This window comes from Myxocyprinus asiaticus, chromosome 2 (genome assembly GCF_019703515.2).
Source record: "Myxocyprinus asiaticus isolate MX2 ecotype Aquarium Trade chromosome 2, UBuf_Myxa_2, whole genome shotgun sequence".
In the NCBI taxonomy this organism is placed as follows: Eukaryota; Metazoa; Chordata; class Actinopteri; order Cypriniformes; family Catostomidae; genus Myxocyprinus; species Myxocyprinus asiaticus.
In genome coordinates this window covers 7,681,570-7,704,592 of record NC_059345.1, presented here as the reverse complement: position 1 = coordinate 7,704,592, position 23,023 = coordinate 7,681,570, and the positions used below count along the sequence as shown (strand labels likewise).

Below are 23,023 nucleotides of genomic sequence, written 5' to 3'. Positions count from 1 at the left end.
TCACAAACGTTACCAAGAATGGTTTTAAAATGATCTACAACAAGTTATAGTTTTCTTTTGGGGGAAAAAATTAATTGGACAATATGGGACATTACAGGAAATTACCGGAAAATTCAGCGTTGCCCATGGCATGCAAATGCACAAAGAAATAGGAAAATAAATTTGCGATATTTGAGTATTGTTTTTAATAGTCGACTAGCTGGTGCAGAAAGAGTGCTCAATTAGTCGATTACTCATGGACATCCCTAATAAGAACAAATGCACAAAATGGAAGTTATAACAGTTTTCATATATTCATTATATTCATACATGCATTACTAAATGAACATTGTGTCCTTTAATTCCCACTCACATGTTCGAGCCGCATCTAGCAGTGGAGTGCCGACAGAAAGCTTGTGAAAGTGCTAATCACTAGAGATAGAAAAAGACCAACCACCGAATTCGTGTTATGTGAAGTCTGAACACAAGATGAGTCATGCGCAGGCCAACAGTGCGTTCTATTCTCAGGGGTGTTACAACAACACACAATAAGCCGTGTAGGCTCAGCCTAAAACTACCCACATCATCCTCCGTAGAGGCACACAGTTTAGAGATGTATGCTTTGACATAAACATATATATTGCATTTTGTGGAAGATTTTTTTTAGAAGAATTGTCCATATTATCTGCTGATTTTAACGATAGCATTACGATAATTCTGGTTTCTTGTCTTCTAGCTTAATTTACGAGTGATCACAGCATTCAGTGATGTGAGGCAAAGTGCTAAGCCAATATTTAATTTACATACTTGGTCAATTTCGTCCTCACAGTGCTGCCATCTAGTGTCTGGGTGAACATATTGCTTTAATGATCAACTTGGGATCAGCATGGTGGTATTCTTTGAAGTACCTTGAAGTTCCATGTAAATACCATGGTATATCAGGGCTCAACAATAAGGATCGTCCACTGGCCTGAATATATTTATAATATGAAATTACGAGATTGTCTTGTGTTAGTCCTGGAAGTATCAGTAAAAATGCAAAAAAAAATCATAATTTTTCTGCAAATGTGTTTTTATACATTTTTAGCTGTCATAGAGTATTATTGCTGAAAACCCAATACTTTTTGTACCATTTTTGTCAAATATATTTAGTTAAATTATAATAATATACTAACATTTTCAAAGAAGGAAAACCCTTATAATCATTCAGTACAATGATATATTGCAACGTACCATGGTATTACCATCTGATACAATCACTCCACCATGGTACAGTACTTTTTCGAATGGGTCTTGTGACAGAATTTGTAAAACTAATTTGATAAAGTATTTTGATTCAATTTCACTGAGAGCGGAAGCATTAGGTCATTAAAGAGTTTAAACAATTTACATGCCTCGTGTAATTAATAAAGTTTTGTGTCTTTCTCTCAATCTCTCTCTTTTAGTTGAAGGTCTGCCTCAGGTCTATTATTTTGGGCCCTGTGGGAAATACAATGCCATGGTTCTGGAGCTGCTGGGCCCCAGTCTTGAAGATCTCTTTGACTTGTGTGACAGAACATTCTCCCTCAAGACCGTCCTGATGATCGCCATTCAGCTGGTGAGTGCATGGACTACTTTTTTAAAGGGGTCATATCCTACCTTTTTAATAATTATATGAGTTTTTTTTTTCCCTGAGGTTTACTTTTATTTAAATTGTTTGATACCGCTGGATTGGATCTGTTGAACACATGACAGGCCAACATTTTATGAAAGAGAGCCACAATAAAAGATGAATAGAAAATACAAAAGATACAAAAAATAACTAAATATGATAACATGATGATTGATATGAAAACGGTTCTTTTTTACTTTTGCAGTTCAAAACAACAGAACTCACATTTTATATGTATGTACTGAAAATGAGAAAACATTACAAATTAATACTATGCATATGTTGGGCAATTCCACGGAAGTGTCAACCACATCATGGAAAAATAAAAAGCTTTAACCAAAGACCTTTGTATAGTGTTATTATGGATAATGCCATTTAGACCGCTAGAGGGCGCTGCATGCTTACACATCGCTGACTGAATCACTGAATGCAGGCTATATTTTAAAATGCGACATTTTATGGTATAGTAATTGTGCAAGGCCATAATTTCAATTTCAATCTTAATTCAATCAGTCGTGCAGAATGAATGGATATCATTCCGAAGTCTCAAAAGTCAAAGTCTGCTGGTTTCAAAATGTTTTAGATAGTTTTCCTCATCATGTAGCCTATAGGTAAGTGCTGCTTTTACAACTGACATGTCTGTAACGCTGTTTCTTCCTCATTAAAGCTGCACTATGTTAGATTTTTTTTTTGGTTAAAAATGAACACATTGCCATTATTGATGGAGTACATCAACAATCAGTGTTCAAAACAATGTCCTTACCTTACCCCGATTCACTATGTTTTGCGTAGTGTATTTCGGGTTCGATTTGGCGCAAAATCGCTGGCTTATGACTTACATCCTTGCGTCATTACGTCATGTCTGCACACACAGGAAAGATGTGTCGCTGTCTCATGTTCCGGCTGGAGAAACTAACTATGCTGTTCAGCTCAGTTCAGTAACTCTCAGGACAGCATCGTTGCAGTCTAGATGGATATTTATCTGTTATGCGTTTGGCAAAGTTGTTTACCTGCTATAATGCTTGGATATGTTTTCTGGTAGGGTTGTTGAAGCTAAATATTGCTTGTCATACTTTTATAAATCGAACATTACTCAATGTGTTAACCGATCGCGATGTATCTACGTTGTCCGGTGAAGTTACTGTGACGTTTAATGTATGACTTCTGAAATTGACTTCTTGTAATTGTTATATTGCATATTATGTTTAAGTTTAATAAAGTATATTTTATCCCCATCATTATTGAATCCTCATTTTATGTTTTTAGTTTACAGTGTTATTGTGTGCATTGCTGTTGTAGTAAAATAATAAAGTCTTCTTTTGAACCATATCATGAGTTTAACCTCTAAAATTGAAAATTGTAGTACAATTCAAACATTAATAGTAGATAAAACACTTGAATAATCATATTAAGATATACTGGTGATGGCTGAGGAGAGTCCCCTGTTCTCTATGTGTAGTGTTCGAAAAGCGATTTAAGTGCAAAAATACATTGAAATATGTAAATAAGTGTTGTTTATCTTCATCATAGCAATTAATATTTCCGTTTCAAATGTTTAATCGTATAACATAATATCAAAATGAAAATAGCACGTTATGACTCCAGCTCCAGTCATGATCTTACACAGGTGATGTCAAGTTAAGCTAAAATTGGGAGATTCATCCGCCAGAAGAGTAGTGCTGAAACACGACTGACGTAATGTATTCTTCCACAAATTGCTTGCAGTTGAAAGATTCAACCACAGATGTCGCTAGAGAGCACAAAGTTACATAGTGCAGCTTTAATGTGAGAATGAGAAATAATAGAAATTAAATATTACATGTTCTTATGAGTGCAACCCTTTTAAGTATGGTGGCTTTTATAATTTCTGGATTGTGCATTTGAATTCACAAAGTGTATTACTAATTTTTACAAAGCGTATTACTAATTAATTATAAACCATTGGTTTTTCATATTATTTTCATGCTTATAACCGATATGTCAGTGGTTTTAATTAGGTCAGTAATGGGCCGATAAATATCAGCAGCTGATACATCGGTGCATCCCTACTTACAATGGTAGTAAAGTTATTTCGTGCTAAAACAGTCGTAATATACTTTTCCACTCCCTCTATGACCCTTAAAATTAAAGAAGTCAGTTTTTATTCTTAGTTAAACTGTTTATTATCATATTGCTGTTGCCACCATTTTCAGTGTCATTTATCATGTATAAAGGGTTTTAGTTATTTCGCTTTACTTTGGGCCAGAGAACACCCCTTTCCCATGGTAAAATCACTGTAATGCACAGCCTCTTGTGGCTTATTGCTTTGATTTGCACTGGGAAGTAACTTTTCTGAACCTTACAGTATGTTTTCATAGTATATGAAGCATTTTTATTTAATAAGATCTTGGAAAATCTCAAAAGAAATGACAATTTGAGTATCCTTATGATATGACTGTTTTAATTCACTCAACAGAGTCATTTTCAGTGCATTACATGAATAGCATTGGTTGGTTTATGCCTTTCAATGTAAGTGTGTGTAATGTGCATCCTGTGTTGAACTTCCACAGATTTCTCGCATGGAGTATGTGCATTCTAAAAACCTCATCTATAGGGACGTGAAGCCAGAGAACTTCCTCATCGGACGACAAGGAAACAAGAAGGAGCACATAATTCATATTATAGACTTTGGCCTTGCGAAAGAATACATCGACCCAGAAACCAAAAAACACATTCCATACCGGGAGCACAAGAGCCTCACCGGCACGGCTCGATACATGTCTATTAATACTCACTTAGGGAAGGGTAAGTATTTGATACCTCCCTAGTCTGCTCCTATAATGGGCTAAATTTAAATTTGACATGGAATTTAGCATGCCACAATCTCCGCCCTCTTTTGTGGCATTCTGAATCCACTAACCAAAAAGAACCAATGCCATGGATTTCCTTGTAAATACCTTGGTATATGATTATGGTGTTCATTCAGTACTATGGTATACAGTGGCCCTTAAGAAGTTTTTGGACGCTTAAAATGTGTGAATGTATTTGCATTATGTAACAAAATATCAAACCAAGTGACATATGTAAACAAATGGTGCTAGATTATTTATTTATTTTTTTTTAGAAGAAAGCTATATTTGTTGTTACTTTTAACCAACTGGTCCCAAGATCTTTTCTAGTGGATGTATCAAATCGGTTCCCCTCAAGTTCACACAGGTGTCCTAAAGTAACCACAGGTGTAGTTCATCACATTAAATATGCATATGTTCCACTAATTTTTGAGGTGTCCTATAGGGGGGCCTGGGTAGCTCAGCGAGTAAAAACGCTGACTAGCACCCCTGGTGTCGCGAGTTCGAATCCAGGGCATGCTGAGTGACTCCAGCCAGGTCTCCTAAGCAACCAAATTGGCCCGGTTGCTAGGGAGGGTAGAGTCACATGGGGTAACCACCTCGTGGTCGCTATAATGTGTGGTTCTCGCTCTCGGTGGGGCGCGCGTGGTGAGTTGTGTGTGGATGCCGTGGAGAATGGCGTGGGCCTCCACATGTGCTACATCTCCGCGGTAACGCACCCAACAATCCACGTGATAAGATGCGTGGATTGACGGTTTCAAACGCGGAGGCGACTGAGATTCGTCCTCCGCCACCCGGATTGAGGCGAGTCACTACGCCACCACGAGGACTTAGAGCACATTGGGAATTGGGCATTCCAAATTGGGGAGAAAAAAAACAAAAAAGTGTTGGTATATAATTTAGATGTTCTGTTGATTTGACCGTTTATTGTTATTTTGCAGAGCAAAGTCGGAGGGATGACCTCGAGGCGTTGGGTCACATGTTCATGTATTTCCTCCGGGGTAGTCTCCCCTGGCAGGGATTAAAAGTATGTTGAGTCAACGTACTAACTCAAACCGTTAATCATTTTGTTCATCAGAATGCCAGTACTGAGATGTTGATTTTCATTTTGCAGGCTGACACATTAAAAGAACGCTACCAGAAGATTGGGGACACAAAACGAAACACTCCCATTGAGGTTCTCTGTGAGAACTTTCCTGGTGAGGCGCCCTGAAAAGACACCATCTTATTCTCTTGTATCAGCTATGCTTAAATTCAACATGAAATCAATTCTGGAATTGAACGCCTACGCTTCACGATTCAATACATTCCTGATAAAGAAAATCTATTATCTCATCTCAGGTTCCTAGTTAGGCTTTTCTTAAAAAAGACCAAACAAAAAAGACTAAATGAATAAATAAATAAATAAATGTAGTTATTGACTAAACTTAATGAAAAAGAAAAGTGTATATATTTACAGTATATATATATATATATATATATATATATATATATATATAATCCATCCATCCATCCATTTTCTCCTGCTTATGCGGGTCCGGGTCACAAGGGCAGCAGTCTAAGCAGGGATACCCAGACCTCCCTCTCTCCAACCACTTTAGCCAGCTCTCCCGGGAGGATACCGAGGTTTTTCCAGGCCAGCCTAGAAATATAATCTCTCCAGCTTGTCCTGGGTCTGCCCCGGGGTCTCCTGCTGAATGGATATGCCCGGAATAACTCTACAGGGAGGCGTTTGGGGGGCATCCTAGAAAGATGTCTGAACCCCCTCAACTGGCTCCTTTCGATGCAGAGGAGCAGCGGCTCTACTTTGAGTCCTTCCCGAATGTCCGAGCTCCTTACCCTATACCTAAGGCTGAGGCCAGACACCCTACGAAGGAAACTTATTTATATATATATATATATATATATATATATATATATATATATATATATATATATATATATATATATATATATATATACAGTGGTGTGAAAAAGTGTTTGCCCCCTTCCTGATTTCTTATTTTTTTTGCATGTTTGTCACACTTAAATGTTTCAGATCATCAAACAATTTTAAATATTAGTCAAAGATAACACAAGTAAACACAAAATGCAGTTTTTAAATGAAGGTTGTTATTATTAAGGGAAAACAAAATACAAACCTACATGGCCCTGTGTGAAAAAGTGATTGCCCCCTAAACCTAATAACTGGTTGGGCCACCCTTAGCAGCAACAACTGCAATCAAGCGTTTGCGATAACTTGCAATGAGTCTTTTACAGTGCTGTGGAGGAATTTTGGCCCACTCATCTTTGCAGAATTGTTGTAATTCAGCCAAATTGGAGGGTTTTCGAGCATGAACTGCCTTTTTAAGGTCATGCCACAGCATCTCAATAGGATTCAGGTCAGGACTTTGACTAGGCCACTCCAAAGTCTTCATTTTGTTTTTCTTCAGCCATTCAGAGGTGGACTTGCTGGTGTGTTTTGGATCATTGTCCTGCTGCAGAACCCAAGTTCGCTTCAGCTTGAGGTCACGAACAGATGGCCGGACATTCTCCTTCAGGATTTTTTGGTAGACAGCAGAATTCATGGTTCCATTTATCACAGCAAGTCTTCCAGGTCCTGAAGCAGCAAAACAGCCCCAGACCATCACACTACCACCACCATATTTTACTGTTGGTATGATGTTCTTTTTCTGAAATGCGGTGTTACTTTTACGCCAGATGTAATGGGACACACACCTTCCAAAAAGTTCAACTTTTGTCTCGTCAGTCCACAGAGTATTTTCCCAAAAGTCTTGGGGATCATCAAGATGTTTTCTGGCAAAAATGAGACGAGCCTTAATGTTCTTTTTGCTCAGCAGTGGTTTTCGTCTTGGAACTCCATGCAGGCCATTTTTGCCCAGTCTCTTTCTCATGAACACTGACCTTAACTGAGGCAAGTGAGGCCTGCAGTTCTTTGGATGTTTTTGTGGGGTCTTTTGTGACCTCTTGGATGAGTCGTCGCTGCGCTCTTGGGGTAATTTTGGTTGGCCAGCCACTCCTGGGAAGGTTCACCACTGTTCCATGTTTTCACCATTAGTGGATAATGGCTCTCACTGTGGTTCTCTGGAGTCCCAAAGCTTTAGAAATGGCTTTATAACCTTTTCCAGACTGATAGATCTCAATTACTTTCTTTCTCATTTGTTCCTGAATTTCTTTGGATCTCGGCATGATGTCTAGCTTTTGAAGATCTTTTGGTCTACTTCACTTTGTCAGGCAGGTCCTATTTAAGTGATTTCTTGATTGAGAACAGGTGTGGCAGTAATCAGGCCTGGGTGTGGCTAGAGAAATTGAACTCAGGTGTGATAAACCACAGTTAAGTTATGTTTTAACAGGTGGGGCAAACACTTTTTCACACAGGGCCATGTAGGTTTGGATTTTGTTTTCCCTTAATAATAACAACCTTCATTTAAAAACTGCATTTTGTGTTTACTTGTGTTATCTTTGACTAATATTTAAACTTGTTTGATTATCTGAAACATTTAAGTGTGACAAACATGCAAAAAAATAAGAAATCAGGAAGGGGGCAAACAATTTTTCACACCACTGTATATATATATATATATATATATACACTAATAATAATTTTAAAAAAAATAACTACAAAAGTGGTTGAGGTTGCTCCCAATCCTGGTAACATATATTAAAATGAATTAGACAGAGGATTTTATTAAACATGAGTACAGCTTTGTTTTCCTTTAAGCAGTGTTAATCTCATCAACAAAATCACTGACGAAAATGTTCGTTGACGAATGTTTTTTTGATTTCATCAACGATAACAAATACGAGACGGAAAAGATGCGTCATGATGATAATTAAACGATTTCATTAAAGCATACTGTTGATGAAAATATGACGAGAAAAAATATTACAATATATTAACAGTGCAAGATATAAACAGAAGAAGAAACATTTAGAGATACATCTGTTTATAAGAAGAAGATATTAGATATGGATTCATCTGGTCTAATAATCCAGTATGTTGGGATTCCCCCGCTTGATGTGCGCGAGTTGAACACGGTGAACACCGGTAAAATGAACCGCTTTAAAACTGGTTAATAACCTCACTTAAACGTATCCTATTTATTCATGAGATGAATCACTGTATCCTCAACATATACACTATGTAATATTACAACTTGCGAATGAACAGGTGAACTTCAACTAAGTTACGCGCTAGTCATAATACGCGTAACTTGCATTGTAAACACGCTGTTTCCGTAAAAACGCGCTACATGCAATGCAATATCCTAAACTGGCTTAACACAGAAAATTACAACAGTCTCTAAAGCATGAAGAATTCAGAATACAGTAGGCTAACTTCTAAAGAGTGGCTAACACTTCAGTATATTCATTATATGCTATTATTTGGAGCTCGGGTTTTCACAGTAAGGACAGTTGTACAGTATTTTGTATGTGGCCTATCTTTTATATGTTTGATGCATATTTAAATTAATAAAATGCTTATTTTATTTTATAACATTTTTGTCAAAATACTAAAACAAAAAAAAAACTGAAAATGTATCAATCTAGATAAAATCTGTGGGAATTTATTATGCAAGCATTTAAAAACAAGTTTTGTGTATGATGAACATATACTGTATATATAAAAAAACGTAACTAAGCAAATTGTTACATTGATTTGGTTTATTGTCCATTGATTTTTTTTAGGCCTGGTTATGTAATGATTTAATATGATTTATTGTATTCACATGTTTGAGTCCCAACTATGATACAATATGTTGTCAGACAATATCATTGCATGCATAAAAAGCTGAGCTGCCTGCTTTGAAACAATTTAAGTTGATCTTTACCTTTTTACGAAAGTTTCTTTGTGTTTGTCAAATGTGAGTGGTGAATTTAAAATAACTGTCTTGTCTTGGAGCATAGAGGATACATTTTTATAACTTTGTCCTGATTTGTAATTTCAGAGGAGATGGCCACCTATCTGCGCTATGTCAGGCGGTTGGATTTCTTTGAGAAGCCGGATTACGAATACTTGCGGACCTTGTTTACGGAGTTGTTTGAACGAAAAGGATATACCTTTGATTACTCTTACGACTGGGTTGGCAGACAGATTGTGAGTTAACCTGCTTAGAAGGGCAGTTCTGGGCAGTGGTGGCTCAGCGGTTAAGGCACCGCCAAGATGCCACTGTTGGGCCCTTGAGCAAGGCCCTTGACCCTATCTGCTCCAGGGGCGCCATATCATGGCTGACCCTGTGCTCTGACATCAGCTTAGCTGGGATATGTGAAAAAAGTATTTCACTGTATATGTGCAAATGTATAATGTGTGACAAAACTAAAGGGTGCTTCTTCTTAGAAAGAATTTCTGCATTCCACTCAAGCTAGCTGTGTTCCAGAACCTAGTGAGCTGCCTTGCTGTCTAATGCCTACATAGACAGCCACTTGCATAAAAGGCTGCATCCTAACTTAAATGCAACCTAATAAGTGACTGATTTGAAATGCTCTACATAGGCAGACAGCAACTCAGCATGTCACACAAATGGCTCTTTAAGCTCTCAAGAGACTCTAGTCGCAATTGATTCAGATAGAATTTGATGTTTGCATGTTGATAAGCTAACGTGATGCTCTAATAAGCATGAAATGCACAGAATACACACAAATATTGGGTAAATAGTCTTTTTTTTTTTTTTATTAGACTGAACTATTTTTCTGTATTGAAAGAAATATATTTATTGTCAAAATTTCTCTTGACTCCATCTTGGGTGAATTCTTTTCTCCCTATGATATCTAAATATACTATCTAGGTAGGCAGCTCACTAAAACAGCTGTCTCTGGTTAGATTCATTTCTGGCTGTGAGTCTGATATTCAATATGTTTTCGTGTGTCTCTCACAGCCCACGCCAGTGGGGTCGGTCCACGTGGACTCAGGGGCATCGGCCATCACGCGTGATAGCCACGCACACAGAGACCGACCCTCCCAGCACCAGCCCTTAAGGAACCAGGTAATCAAGCCCTGCTCCTCAGGAACTTGGGACCATTAGGATTTTTTGCATCGCAACATTATTTTCATGACAAATCTCATATATTACAATATATTAGATAGAATGTTAGATCATCCATTCTGACCGACAATGCCAGGAATGTTAGATCCAGTCTCCCACTAGACCTCTCTCTCCATGAGAAGATATCCAAATATCAGTTCTCTTTTACATCTAAAACTAGTCAACTTCAGTAGCTTATGTTAAAGGGATAGTTCACCCAAAAATGAAAATTCTCTCATCATTTACTCATCCTCATGCCATCCCAGATGTGTATGACTTACTTTCTTCTGCTGAACACAACTGAAGAATTTAAGATTAATATCTCAGCTCTGAAGGTCCACACAATACAAGTGAAAAGTGGCCAGAACTTTGAAGGCCCAAAAAGGACATAAAGGCAGCATTAAAGTAATCCATAAGACTCCAGTGGATAAATCCATATCTTCAGAAGCAAGATGATAGATGTTGATGATTAACGGATCAATATTTAAGTCCATTTTATTATAAATCTCCACTTTCACATTCTTTTGTTTTTGGCGATATGCATTCTTTGTGCATATCGCCACCTACTGGGCAGGAAGATAATTAATAGTTAAAAAGGACTTAAATATTGATCTGTTTCTTATCCACACCAATCATATTGGTTCAGAAGGTATGGATTAAACCACTGGTGTCTTTTGGATTACTTTTATGCTGCCTTTATATGTGTTTTTGGACCTTCAAAGTTCTAGCCACCATTCACTTACATTATATGCACCTACAGAGCTGAGATATTCCTCTAAACATCTATGTTTGTGTTCGGCAGAAGAAAGTCATACACATCTGGGATGGCATGAGGGTGAGTAAATGATGAGAGAATTTTCATTTTTGGGTGAACTATCCCTTATCTCTTCACAACATCGTCCTGTGACATTGAAAACCTTGAAATGGAGACAACTCTTTATCTCTAACTTGTGAAGAAGACAATACAGCACACTTGAACAGAAATAATGTGTCGCATGAGAAAGAAACTACAAAAATAAAATAAAAAATGTAATATCAAAGAAACAAGTGACGTAAAACACAGATGTATATTTGCTCTCTTGAAAGTGCACACACACTCCGGTTCCCATTTAAAAACTCAGATCATTAGATCCATCAATAATAACTCTCTTTCTCATTATATTATATTGCTTCAATTGAGGTATTTACAGGTGCATCTCAATAAATTAGAATGTCGTGGAAAAGTTCATTTATTTCAGTAATTCAACTCAAATTGTGAAACTCGTGTATTAAATAAATTCAATGCACACAGACTGAAGTAGTTTAAGTCTTTGGTTCTTTTAATTGTGATGATTTTGGCTAACATTTAACAAAAACCCACCAATTCACCATCTCAAAAAATTAGAATATGGTGACATGCCAATCAGCTAATCAACTCAAAACACCTGCAAAGGTTTCCTGAGCCTTCAAAATGGTCTCTCAGTTTGGTTCACTAGGCTACACAATCATGGGGAAGACTGCTGATCTGACAGTTGTCCAGAAGACAATCATTGACACCCTTCACAAGAAGAAGAAGCTGGCTGTTCACAGAGTGCTGTATCCAAGCATGTTAACAGAAAGTTGAGTGGAAGGAAAAAGTGTGGAAGAAAAAGATGCACAACCAACCGAGAGAACCGCAGCCTTATGAGGATTGTCAAGCAAAATCGATTCAAGAATTTGGGTGAACTTCACAAGGAATGGACTGAGGCTGGGGTCAAGGCATCAAGAGCCACCACACACAGACATGTCAAGGAATTTGGCTACAGTTGTCGTATTCCTCTTGTTAAGCCACTCCTGAACCACAGACAACGTCAGAGGCGTCTTACCTGGGCTAAGGAGAAGAAGATCTGGACTGTTGCCCAGTGGTCCAAAGTCCTCTTTTCAGATGAGAGCAAGTTTTGTATTTCATTTGGAAACCAAGGTCCTAGAGTCTGGAGGAAGGGTGGAGAAGCTCATAGCCCAAGTTGCTTGAAGTCCAGTGTTAAGTTTCCACAGTCTGTGATGATTTGGGGTGCAATGTCATCTGCTGGTGTTGCTCCATTGTGTTTTTTGAAAACCAAAGTCACTGCACCCGTTTACCAAGAAATTTTGGTGCACTTCATGCTTCCTTCTGCTGACCAGCTTTTTAAAGATGCTGATTTCATTTTCCAGCAGGATTTGGCACCTGCCCACACTGCCAAAAGCACCAAAAGTTGGTTAAATGACCATGGTGTTGGTGTGCTTGACTGGCCAGCAAACTCACCAGACCTGAACCCCATAGAAAATCTATGGGGTATTGTCAAGAGGAAAATGAGAAACAAGAGACCAAAAAATGCAGATGAGCTGAAGGCCACTGTCAAAGAAACCTGGGCTTCCATACCACCTCAGCAGTGCCACAAACTGATCACCTCCATGCCACGCCGAATTGAGGCAGTAATTAAAGCAAAAGGATCCCCTACCAAGTATTGAGGACATATACAGTAAATGAACATACTTTCCAGAAGGCCAACAATTCACTAAAAATGTTTTTTTTATTGGTCTTATGATGTATTCTAATTTTCTGAGATAGTGAATTGGTGGGTTTTTGTTAAATGTGAGCCAAAATCGTCACAATTAAAAGAACCAAAGACTTAAACTACTTCAGTCTGTGTGCATTGAATTTATTTAATACACGAGTTTCACAATTTGAGTTGAATTACTGAAATAAATGAACTTTTCCACGACATTCTAATTTATTGAGATGCACCTGTATATATCATAGTATTTGTTGTACTGACTTTTATTTATGCTGATTCCAAAAAATCACTATATTACAGTAAATTTTCATGTAATGAGAATCTAGTGAGAATTACAAATATTGTGACCAACTAAGAAAAAAAACTTGACCTGCCTTATTCTAGTAATGAGAATTTGAGTGGTAAAAGTAGCTTAAAGGAATATTCTGGGTTCAGTACAATTAGTCTCAGTCGACAGCATTTGTGGCTTAATGTTGATTACCACAAAAAAAAATAATTTCGACTCGCCCGTCCTATTCTTTAAAAAAAGCAAACATTGAGGTTACAGTAAGGCACTTTGAATAGAAATTATTGGGGCCAATTTTTGGAGGGTTTAAAGGTAGATATGTGCAGCTTATAATTTTATAAAAGCAGTTCAATTAATTATTCTTTTAAAACGTGTTTTATTTGGCAACAAAGTTGTATAATTGGATATAACTTTACACAGAATAGGTTAGTAAGTGATTTTATCACAATAAAATCATGTTAACACATATTGTTTGTCTTGTGGCTATACTTCTGTAACAGCGAGTATTTTTAACGTTTACTGATTGACTCCATTCACTTCCATTGTAAGTGCCTCACTGTAACCCAGATTTCCGCTCAACACACTGGCTGCTACAGCATGCACTGCTTCAGTTTATCATGCATCAGAGTGCATGCTGGGTTTAGAAGTTAGTTAATACTGTAATGTTTACACATATTACTTTAGGTAATATTTTTTACATTGATTCATTTGCTAGCTTTTGTAACTCGCTTTTTGTGCCTCATGTTTTGCAAGTGCAAAGCAGCTTCGTACATCTCACAAATGTGCCCTTTTTCAAACTCTGCTGCAACATTTTAATTTTGGCTTTTAAAAGAAAGTCCCGGGAAGTGAATTTGGAGTGGACAGAATTTAAGGTTAAGACATGTTGGCATCGTATATCTAAAGGGACACTTCACCCTAAAATGACTCACCCATATGTCATTATTCCAAACCCAAATGACATTTTACTATAAAATGTAAATAGAGAATCTTACGCAGAATGTTAGCCTCAGTCACCATTCTCTTTGATTGAATGGAAAAAAAGAGGCAATTAAAGTGAATGGTGACTGGGGTAAGTAAACATTGACAGAATTTTCATTCTTGGGTGAACTACCCCTACATTTCCAATGATGTGAACTCACAGTGTATGTCTATATTCTTATGGGTCTTGTGAGAGAAGAAAAGTGGAGATATATTTAGAACTCTTTGGCTGAAAGACACAAGGGCCTCTTAAACTGGATGAAGTTGTAGTCTTTAGTGAGTGTGTTTTGAGGGCAGAACAGCACTAATAAGTGCACATCGCTTTGGCTCTACTAGGTCACCTGGAGATGTAAAGACCTATTCACTCTCAGCGTGAATTTTCTCCACAAAAAAACTTGAAATGGAAACCATGCATTCCTATGGACCTATTCACATTGGGGGCGAAATTTCGCCCAGGGACAAGGCGATTACAATAGCTAATATTAATGGAATTTGCTATGGCAAGCATCACTATTACCCCGTGTACACTGGACGCGAGCGGTGCAATGCATCATGTCAAAAGCAAATTGCTCCCTTTTTAATCAATGATGCTGTCTACCCTGGATGTGACCGTCATGCTGCGTTGCGCTGACAGTTTATGGACACCCCGTTTAATATCTGACACGCTGCACGTGCTTGACGCTACAGCTGATAGACCCAGTTTACACCTAGTAAGATGCGTTTTTAAGATGCGTTTCGAGTGGTCCTAACACACGTGGTCAGCCCTAAATACAGGTCTAAATAGGGTCTAAAACGTTTTGTGATCGGATCACAAAAACCTCATATGATTGCGGTCAAAAACGCATGTGACCACATCGCATTTGAGGTGTAAATGCTAATCCATCCTGTGTGCGTCCAGGCAGCAGTGATGCACCGCCCCTCATCTGTCAGTCAACCGCTGCGCTAAAACAAGAGTTTAAACTTTGCCATTTACAAGCGGCTTTAAAAGAAAATAACCGTCCGATCGGAAAATTGTAAAAAGCAGATACATACACAATCACGAGAGCTTCACGGATCTTCAGTGTGTCTGATATCAACATGGAAGAGAAGCACGTACATCTGAAGCTCCTTTAATACAGGTAATCCAATAAGATAAGGAGAATTCTGCTTGACATGCTGCGTTAGTGCTTTTATTAAATTTAAACTGCATCTGTGAGTAACAGCGCGCCGTTGTCTTTTCTGACTTTTCTGTAGTTTATTATCATGCAGTAACACACTGATATAGTGATTGATGTACTGTATGTTGTCATGAAACAGAGACCCTCCACTCCAAATCGAACACAAGTGGTCACAGGAGACACATGTGACCAGGTGTAAATAGCGATGTGTCTCACCTGACCTAATGTGTTCGGATCACCTGAGACGCATCGTAGTACCAGTTTGAAACGGGGTCATAGTCGGTGCACGTCGTCTTTTTAGAATCATCACTTCTACGCGTCCAGTGTTGACAGCCTCAATTTACGTTTTACATTTATTCATTTAGCAGATGCTTTTATCCAAAGCGACGTACAAATGAGGAGTAAAACAGAAGCGATTCATCCAAAGGAGGCAGTAATAAGATAAATGCTGTAATACAAAGTTGCAAATTGCTCAGAGAAGTAGAGATGAGAGTGCAAGATGGTGAAAAATATTTTTATTGAATTTTTTTATCAGTCAGTATACACATCAGTCCAAGATAAAGGCCAAGATGTAGTGCATGCAAATTTCGTCATCAGCACAGTATAAATGGGCTGTCCATTTCTAGCCGTTTTTTTTTTTTTTTTTTTATGACTGTGTGTCATCTGCACATGTGCCTCATGTTAACTGTAATAAAAGAGTATCACAAAGCAGTCGTAGTGCGTATACGCGTCTGATTTGTGTTGGCCCGGTTCAAACCTTCCTTATATTGCGATGTCACAAGGGACTTTTATTGAAACTATACCACTGCACAACACAGTTTCAGATGTCAATATTTGTTTGTCCTTGTCTTGCATTTCAGAATGTGTTCCTCTTCCTGTTAAGGCCTTCTTGATTAATTAAATAACACAATATGATGCCCTTCCGATTTGATATACTTTAATATAATGGGTAGTTAAGTTTGTTTAGTTCAGTGAAATATTGAATTTATTCATTTATACTGTCAGATATTACTGTCTAATTTCAATGCTGGATGCCTGATTTGCAACACAAGGTGTCCACTGGGCATTCAACAGCTTGGAGAATGTACTCTGTTTATTTTCCTCTGTTTTAAATGGATAGTTCACACAACAATGACAATTCTGTCATCATTTACTCACCATCATGTCGTTCCAAAACGTAATGTCTTTCTTTCTTAGAACACATTTTTTAAACTAATATCCTTGTCCATTTTTCAAATTCGATCAAATTTTCCTTGACCTTTTGACATGGAAGATGTCATTGTACTCTAAAAACATACTGGAAGTTTCGGAACTCAAAACGTACTCCTCACTAAAAAAAAAAAAAAAAAAAACATTTGTTGAAACCAAGCTGCCAAAACACCTCCACATCAACATATCAATGCCTACTTTACTTTAAATCACTTCTGTAGCCCGCCCAGTAGAGGTGAGCAGTAAGATGGCAATAAGAGAGCAGATCAGTCAAGATCAGAGAGCCAATCATAACAGTGGGCGTTTATTGTCAAGTCTTAAAGGAGAAGCAACACCAAAACTGAGTGTTTCTGAAAGAGGGTAAGAATGAGGGTAGAAAATGATCATACTTAACAAATATAAGACTGTTTTTTTGTGCAATAAACTTAACTAATATTATAAGTGAACCTTAAGGAACATATTAAAATAATAAAAAATGTATGTCATGATCCCTTTAATACAACGGCATTTGATAGCAACTCAAATAGTGACCCAAAAGTGTCGTAAAAGTAGTCCCTGCAGCTAATGCATCATACTCCAACATTTCGGAAGGCATACAAATTAAGTTCTTCATTAAAACCGTTGCGCATTCGTGAGTGCTTTAAGAGAAGCTTGTTCACAGAAGAACTTGTGCTCACTGAAAAATTACTTACATTTTGAGTAAAAAGATAGATTGGGATATTCAGCAAAAAGTGTTCTGCATAACAAAGAAAGACATAATGGGTTTGGAACAGCATGACAGAATTTTCATATTTGGGCGAACTGTTCCTTTGTGTTTTTTCCTTTTTTAATTTGTGCTTGGATTTGATCGGACATTTTGGTCCTCGGTCACTAATGCCATTTCCTGGCTTTGTCTGGCTCTTTTGTTTCTCTTTGGTTTTCATTCCTGCATTGTGCTGCATGCCACCTGGCTTCACTCCGCCCTCTCGCGCTCACTCACCACACCGCCCCTCCCTCCCTCACCGCCTTCTCCATCCGCACAGACGGCCATCTCCGACCGCAGAGGAGCTTGGGAGGTGCAGCCCAACCGGCAGACAAACTCCTCGTATCTGACCTCCCACCTGGCAGCGGACAGGCACGGAGGCTCAGTGCAGGTATTGCTTCACCCCTTGCTCGACTCCTCCTCCTGTGTGTGCTCATGTCTACAATCATCTGCAGCTCCCCACACCTGCTCTCAGATCTTACAGTAGAGCTCCTCTGTGGGTTCCCCTCTCAGCTGATCTCATCTTGATTAAAAACTGTAGTAAAATAGTATGTACCATGCAGAGATCTAATTTAGTAATGTTGCATTTCATTAAATTTCTATTTGATATCTCAAGCCACTTTTCTAACCTTAAGGACAAATGGTTCTGAGCACGGTGAAAAGCATTTTACAGTAAAACTTGGTTTGGCACAGTACGATTACAAGCCATCCACCACACAGATTTCTCAGCACGGTTAGTTCAGCATACTCCGACGTGCTGGTGGAACGTCTTTAGTGACATGGTGGCAACTCACAATTGGTCACTTGCCCAGTCAGTCCATTCTAATCCTGATTTTGCATCAAAGCAGCGAAACAGTTACAGTAAAGCCCAAAGTATACTTTGGTTGGATGTGAACACTAGGCATCTGCATACAGGACATGTGACGCAAATTTTGTCATCAGTGGCACGGTTTTTCTAACTGCGTATACTCAGTGCGCAGTATGCATATACGGCTGGAACTATTTGCACTAATTAGTGGGTCCACAATGTGGCAACACTCACAGTTAAGCCATTGCTTTCACAAAGAAGCACTAGAAGAAGATATAATCGCCACTAAACAACAGGAGACGAAGGACATACTTTAATTAACTCGATAAAGACATCTTCATGGGTCTAAACTCCTGAAAAGAAATAGTCCAGTATCTTATAGCAGTCGTAGCATGCATGCGCCAAGCACAGTCAAATGGAGTATACATTGAAAGACTGTTCGAATGCATGCAGAAGTTAAAGGAAGTTCACCCAAAAATAAAAATTCTCTCATCACTGACTCACCCTTTTGTAGAATACCTCAGCTCTGTAGGTCTGTACAATGCAAGTGAATGGTGATCAAAACTTTGAAGCTCCAAAAAGCACACAAATGCAGCATAAAAGTATTGATTGTTTCAGAAAACATGGATTAAATCACTGGAGTCTTATGGATTAGTTTTATGGTGCTTTTATGTGTTTCTGGAGCTTCAAAGTTTTGGTCACCATTCACTTACACTGTATTGACCTACAGAGCTGAGATATTCTTCCAAAAGTCTGTTTGTGTTCTGCAGAAGAAAGAAAGTCCTACACATCTGGGATGGCATGTGAATGTAAATGATGAGAGAATTTTCAGTTTTGTGTGTACTGTTCCTTTAAGTCTTCACATCTAAACCGAAGTATACTTTGGGCTTAAACGTTCAGCCTGATGGTGGAAAAGCAGTTTAGAAAAGCAGATGTTTCACCCAAACATACAGCATTCCATTCTTTGATGCTCTGAAGATGACGTATAAAGAAACTTATTTTACACGCCTGTCTTGGTGAAATAGGGTTTTGATGAAACAATCCCAAATTGATAGATTGCAATACTTTTTCTCACAATAATACATCAATATTTTGCATAAAGTTCTTGATGTGTGCATTCATCTAATTTCCAACAGCTCAATTAATGAAGAAGCAGGTTATCTAAATAAGCACCAAATATGAAACTGGTCAGAGCCGCTTCTACGAGACAGAATACTAAACAAAAGTGAAGCGGACTGCACAAAAGCAATTGAAACTTATCACGCATGTTTCTCTTGCATGTTTGGTCTCTCTTGTCGACACATTTTTTGAAGGGAACCATTTCATTAAATATCTCGTTTTTAAGTTACACCAGTAAACATTTGTTCAGAATTTGTTTCGAGCTGTAACTATCATGATTCAATTAAAATATTGGGATGTATTGCATCGTGGCATATGTATCGCAGTGTGTATCGTATTGTGAGGTAGTTGGCAATGCCTAGCCCTACTGCAAATGTATTATCTTGTAATACACATAATTTTATTTGCTTTAAAAAAGATTAATTAACTGTGGCCTTGGGTGCCGCAATGTTATACACATATATATATATCTCAGTGAAGTCGGGTTGTAGATTTACGCCCCAAGTTGGAAGTCCGACATCAAGTGTTGATCTATTGCTGTTTTTTCAAGCAGGAGGTTGGAAATTGAAAATGATGTCTTTACTAGTTGAGTGAAAAACAGCATAAGATAAAATGACCAGGATAATGAAATTTGCTGTATTAACTAGAGGTAGACCGATGTATCTGTTTTACTGATTAATCGGTGCCGATAGTTGCTTTTTTGGGACTATCAGTTATCGGAAAAATCTATGCCTATAGTTGCCAATTATTTTTTTTTAATTATTTTTTTACATTTATTTTTTATTCCTCTGTGCTCCTCTGTGGTCGGCGCTGTTTTGATTAGATAATCAAGTAATCTAAATTGAAGGGAAGACATGCAAAGAAAAATGCGACTATATAGAAACGTGCCCTATCAGTACATTGTGTCTCCAACTTCATTTCTTGTGAACAATAATAAACCTTATTCCTAATTAAACCTCATCTGGTGAAATATAAAAACAAACTCTTCATTTGGTGAATAAATATAGGCTCTAAAAAGCTTAATTTGGTAAATACTTAAATATAGAGCATTGCAACGAAGCCAAGTCTCCTTCATTTCTAATGAAGAGCCCCTTGTGTGTTTTGGGCTTATTTAATGTTAAAAGTACCACATTATACATCTGAATTTTTTTCTGGGTTTTGTTGGGATTTTGGTTGAACAATAAACTTAATCTGGGATTTGATTCATTTTTGACTCTTGTAGCCTCTATGGAAGTGTTTTTTAACATTCTTTAAATCTGATTTCAAAACTATCGGCCGATTAATCCGTTATCGGCAAAATCCACAATCAGTCGACCTCTAGTATTAACACCTGTTGTCTTTCTTTGGTACAGCACAGGAACATAATAGTGCAAAAATTAGCTTTGTTCTCATGTTGATCATCCAAATATTCCTTCATTTTGAGCCATATTTGTATAGTTGCAAATTCTGAAGGTTAGTGTCTGATGAGATCCACATCACTCCAATTAACAGATTTTGTTATTGGGCATCTGATTTTATCAAATGATATTATGATTATCACTTTGCAATAGTTAACCTGCACAGATAAACTAATATTATATTGTTCTCATTACTTTGAGACCAGAGACTGAATTATGTAATTTGGCCAAATTGATGCCTCCTGATTTGACTTGGATATGTTTTCAGTCATGCTTTTCTGCTACAGGTGGTGAGTTCGACTAATGGCGAACTGAATGCAGATGACCCGCTGGCGGCCCACTCAAACGTACCAATTGCTGCACAGGCAGAGGTGGAGGTGGTGGATGAGGCCAAGTATGTGCACCCAGCTTCACACTCCTATCCACTGTCTATGCCTTGTTTCTTATTGATACAAGGCGTCCTGTTGCACTCAGGGTCTTGTACATGACTTCACCTTTACCCTCACTGGTCCACTGCCATCTGTTCCCCTGTAGTGTTGTGTGTACTGCAGGTGTATGGAAGTGTAACATTGTGTTTCTCATGACAGCTGTAGAATAAATCACATTTCAGTGCATCAACTGATCAGTAAACTCAACAGGGGCAGTCTAGCCTACAACAAACAAACAAATGCCTATTATGGTACCTCTAATGCCTTAAAAATGCTGTCTAGCTACATTTTCCTTGAAAGTACATAAGGAGGTATCCATAATAAGTGCAGCCAGTGAGTTCACCTGTTACAAAAAGGCAATTACGCTCTTCTTTTAATGCACCTGATATCCCTTTACATTTGAGCTTCAGTTATATAAAACATCCTGTCTGATATAATTGCAAACACCTATTCTTGTAGTTCTTTGATATCTTAAAATCTGCGTCTCTTTGATTTATTGATGTAAGTAGCACTGACAGTGCAGCGGGCTTTATCAGTTAACACAATGGCACAAACACACAATTACACTGTGTTAATGCTGAGCAGACGTCTTTCTTCTAATCTCTCTGATCCCCCCACTCTGTGTATTTCCTTTTTGTCTTGAATATAGCAGTGTGGAGATTGCATTATCAGTGTTGGGTATCATTATTTAAAGATTCAGCCTATAATGCTGGAACATGGCCACTTGAAGCAAAGCAGTGAAAATTAGGCTTGCATTAAAATAAAAATTGAACTAGTCAAAGTTGGAATTGTGGATGAAAGTGGGTGGGGACTGTGGCTTCTCCAAAGAATACAAAATGACCAGCAGCCGATATGACTCGTATAGTATATTGCAAGAATTCTGAAGTATTCTGCGAAACTCCTGAAGGGCTTTCACATGCTTTTTAAAAAAAATTAAATAGCCAATACTATTTAATAAACGTCATAGTCATGAACCTTGATGTTTGTACCTACTAGCTGGAGACAGTATGGGTGTTTCTTCAATTTCTGAAAAGTAAAGTCTTTTTAAGACATTTTTTTGTATTCAGTATCTATTTTTTAATTGGTCTACTAACAATTGCCCCTTTCACACATGCAACCAGGTAAATTACAGGAATATCGTTGGGATGCCTTTACTAGTAAACGTACCACATGTGCTGTTCTCACCAGGGGCGGACTGGCCATCGGGAGAACCGGGACTTTTCCTGGTGGGCGGGCCACGAAATGGGGCCGAATGGGCCGCCGCGTTTTGCAGAATGGGCCACAAAATGATATGGCGAAGGGGGCAGCGATATGCAGAAAAGGACCCCTACCGCTCAACAACATTTGGGCCAGATCCCCCCCCCCACCCCCCAAACACCTTTTGGGCCAGTTTCTATGTAAAATCCCGGGCCGATTTCTATTCCCAGTCCACCCCTGGTTCTCACATACCATCAAAATGGACAGTTATAGGTACTTATGATAGAATTTCTCATAAAGGGAAATAATGAAAAATTTACCAGTATTTTCAAAAGGGTCATGTTCACACATGACCTCTAACATGAAAATTGCATTAAAGTTTCTGGAAAACGCTGTATGTGTGAAAGGTGCTAATGTCTTAACAGTGTATCTACATGCATCACAGGAGTCATTTTTCGGAAAGTCCTGAAAATTCCCACCACAATAGGAAATCATTTCCAGCACATCTCAAATTCTGTATTTTGTTTAATGGAATTCTGTGGTGGAAATGAATGTGATGGAAACATTTTTAAATAAAATAGTTGCCTCCTTTGTCTTGCTAAAGCTAATTTCATAGCTAACATTTTATGTATCCTAAAAACATACAATTCGATAATATTTTTACACTTTTTGGGTAATTTGTCATAATTTGTCATTTTTATTTGTATA

The 23,023-nt window shown here is 38.0% G+C and overlaps 1 protein-coding gene across 4 annotated transcripts in view; it reads left to right on the top strand.

The window, feature by feature from the left end:
* Positions 1-23,023, top strand: part of LOC127411995 (casein kinase I-like) — a 79,988-nt gene that overhangs the window by 45,539 nt on the left and 11,426 nt on the right. For 2 of the 4 annotated variants that reach the window (XM_051648010.1, XM_051648004.1), the window contains exons 5-12: positions 1,425-1,576; positions 4,180-4,414; positions 5,400-5,485; positions 5,573-5,657; positions 9,408-9,556; positions 10,335-10,442; positions 17,647-17,757; positions 20,978-21,084. In XM_051648010.1, the coding sequence (XP_051503970.1) occupies positions 1,425-1,576; positions 4,180-4,414; positions 5,400-5,485; positions 5,573-5,657; positions 9,408-9,556; positions 10,335-10,442; positions 17,647-17,757; positions 20,978-21,084 (1,033 nt within the window). The remainder of the gene's footprint in view (positions 1-1,424; positions 1,577-4,179; positions 4,415-5,399; positions 5,486-5,572; positions 5,658-9,407; positions 9,557-10,334; positions 10,443-17,646; positions 17,758-20,977; positions 21,085-23,023) is intronic. The other 2 variants (XM_051648021.1, XM_051648016.1) reach the window with 1 other exon arrangement.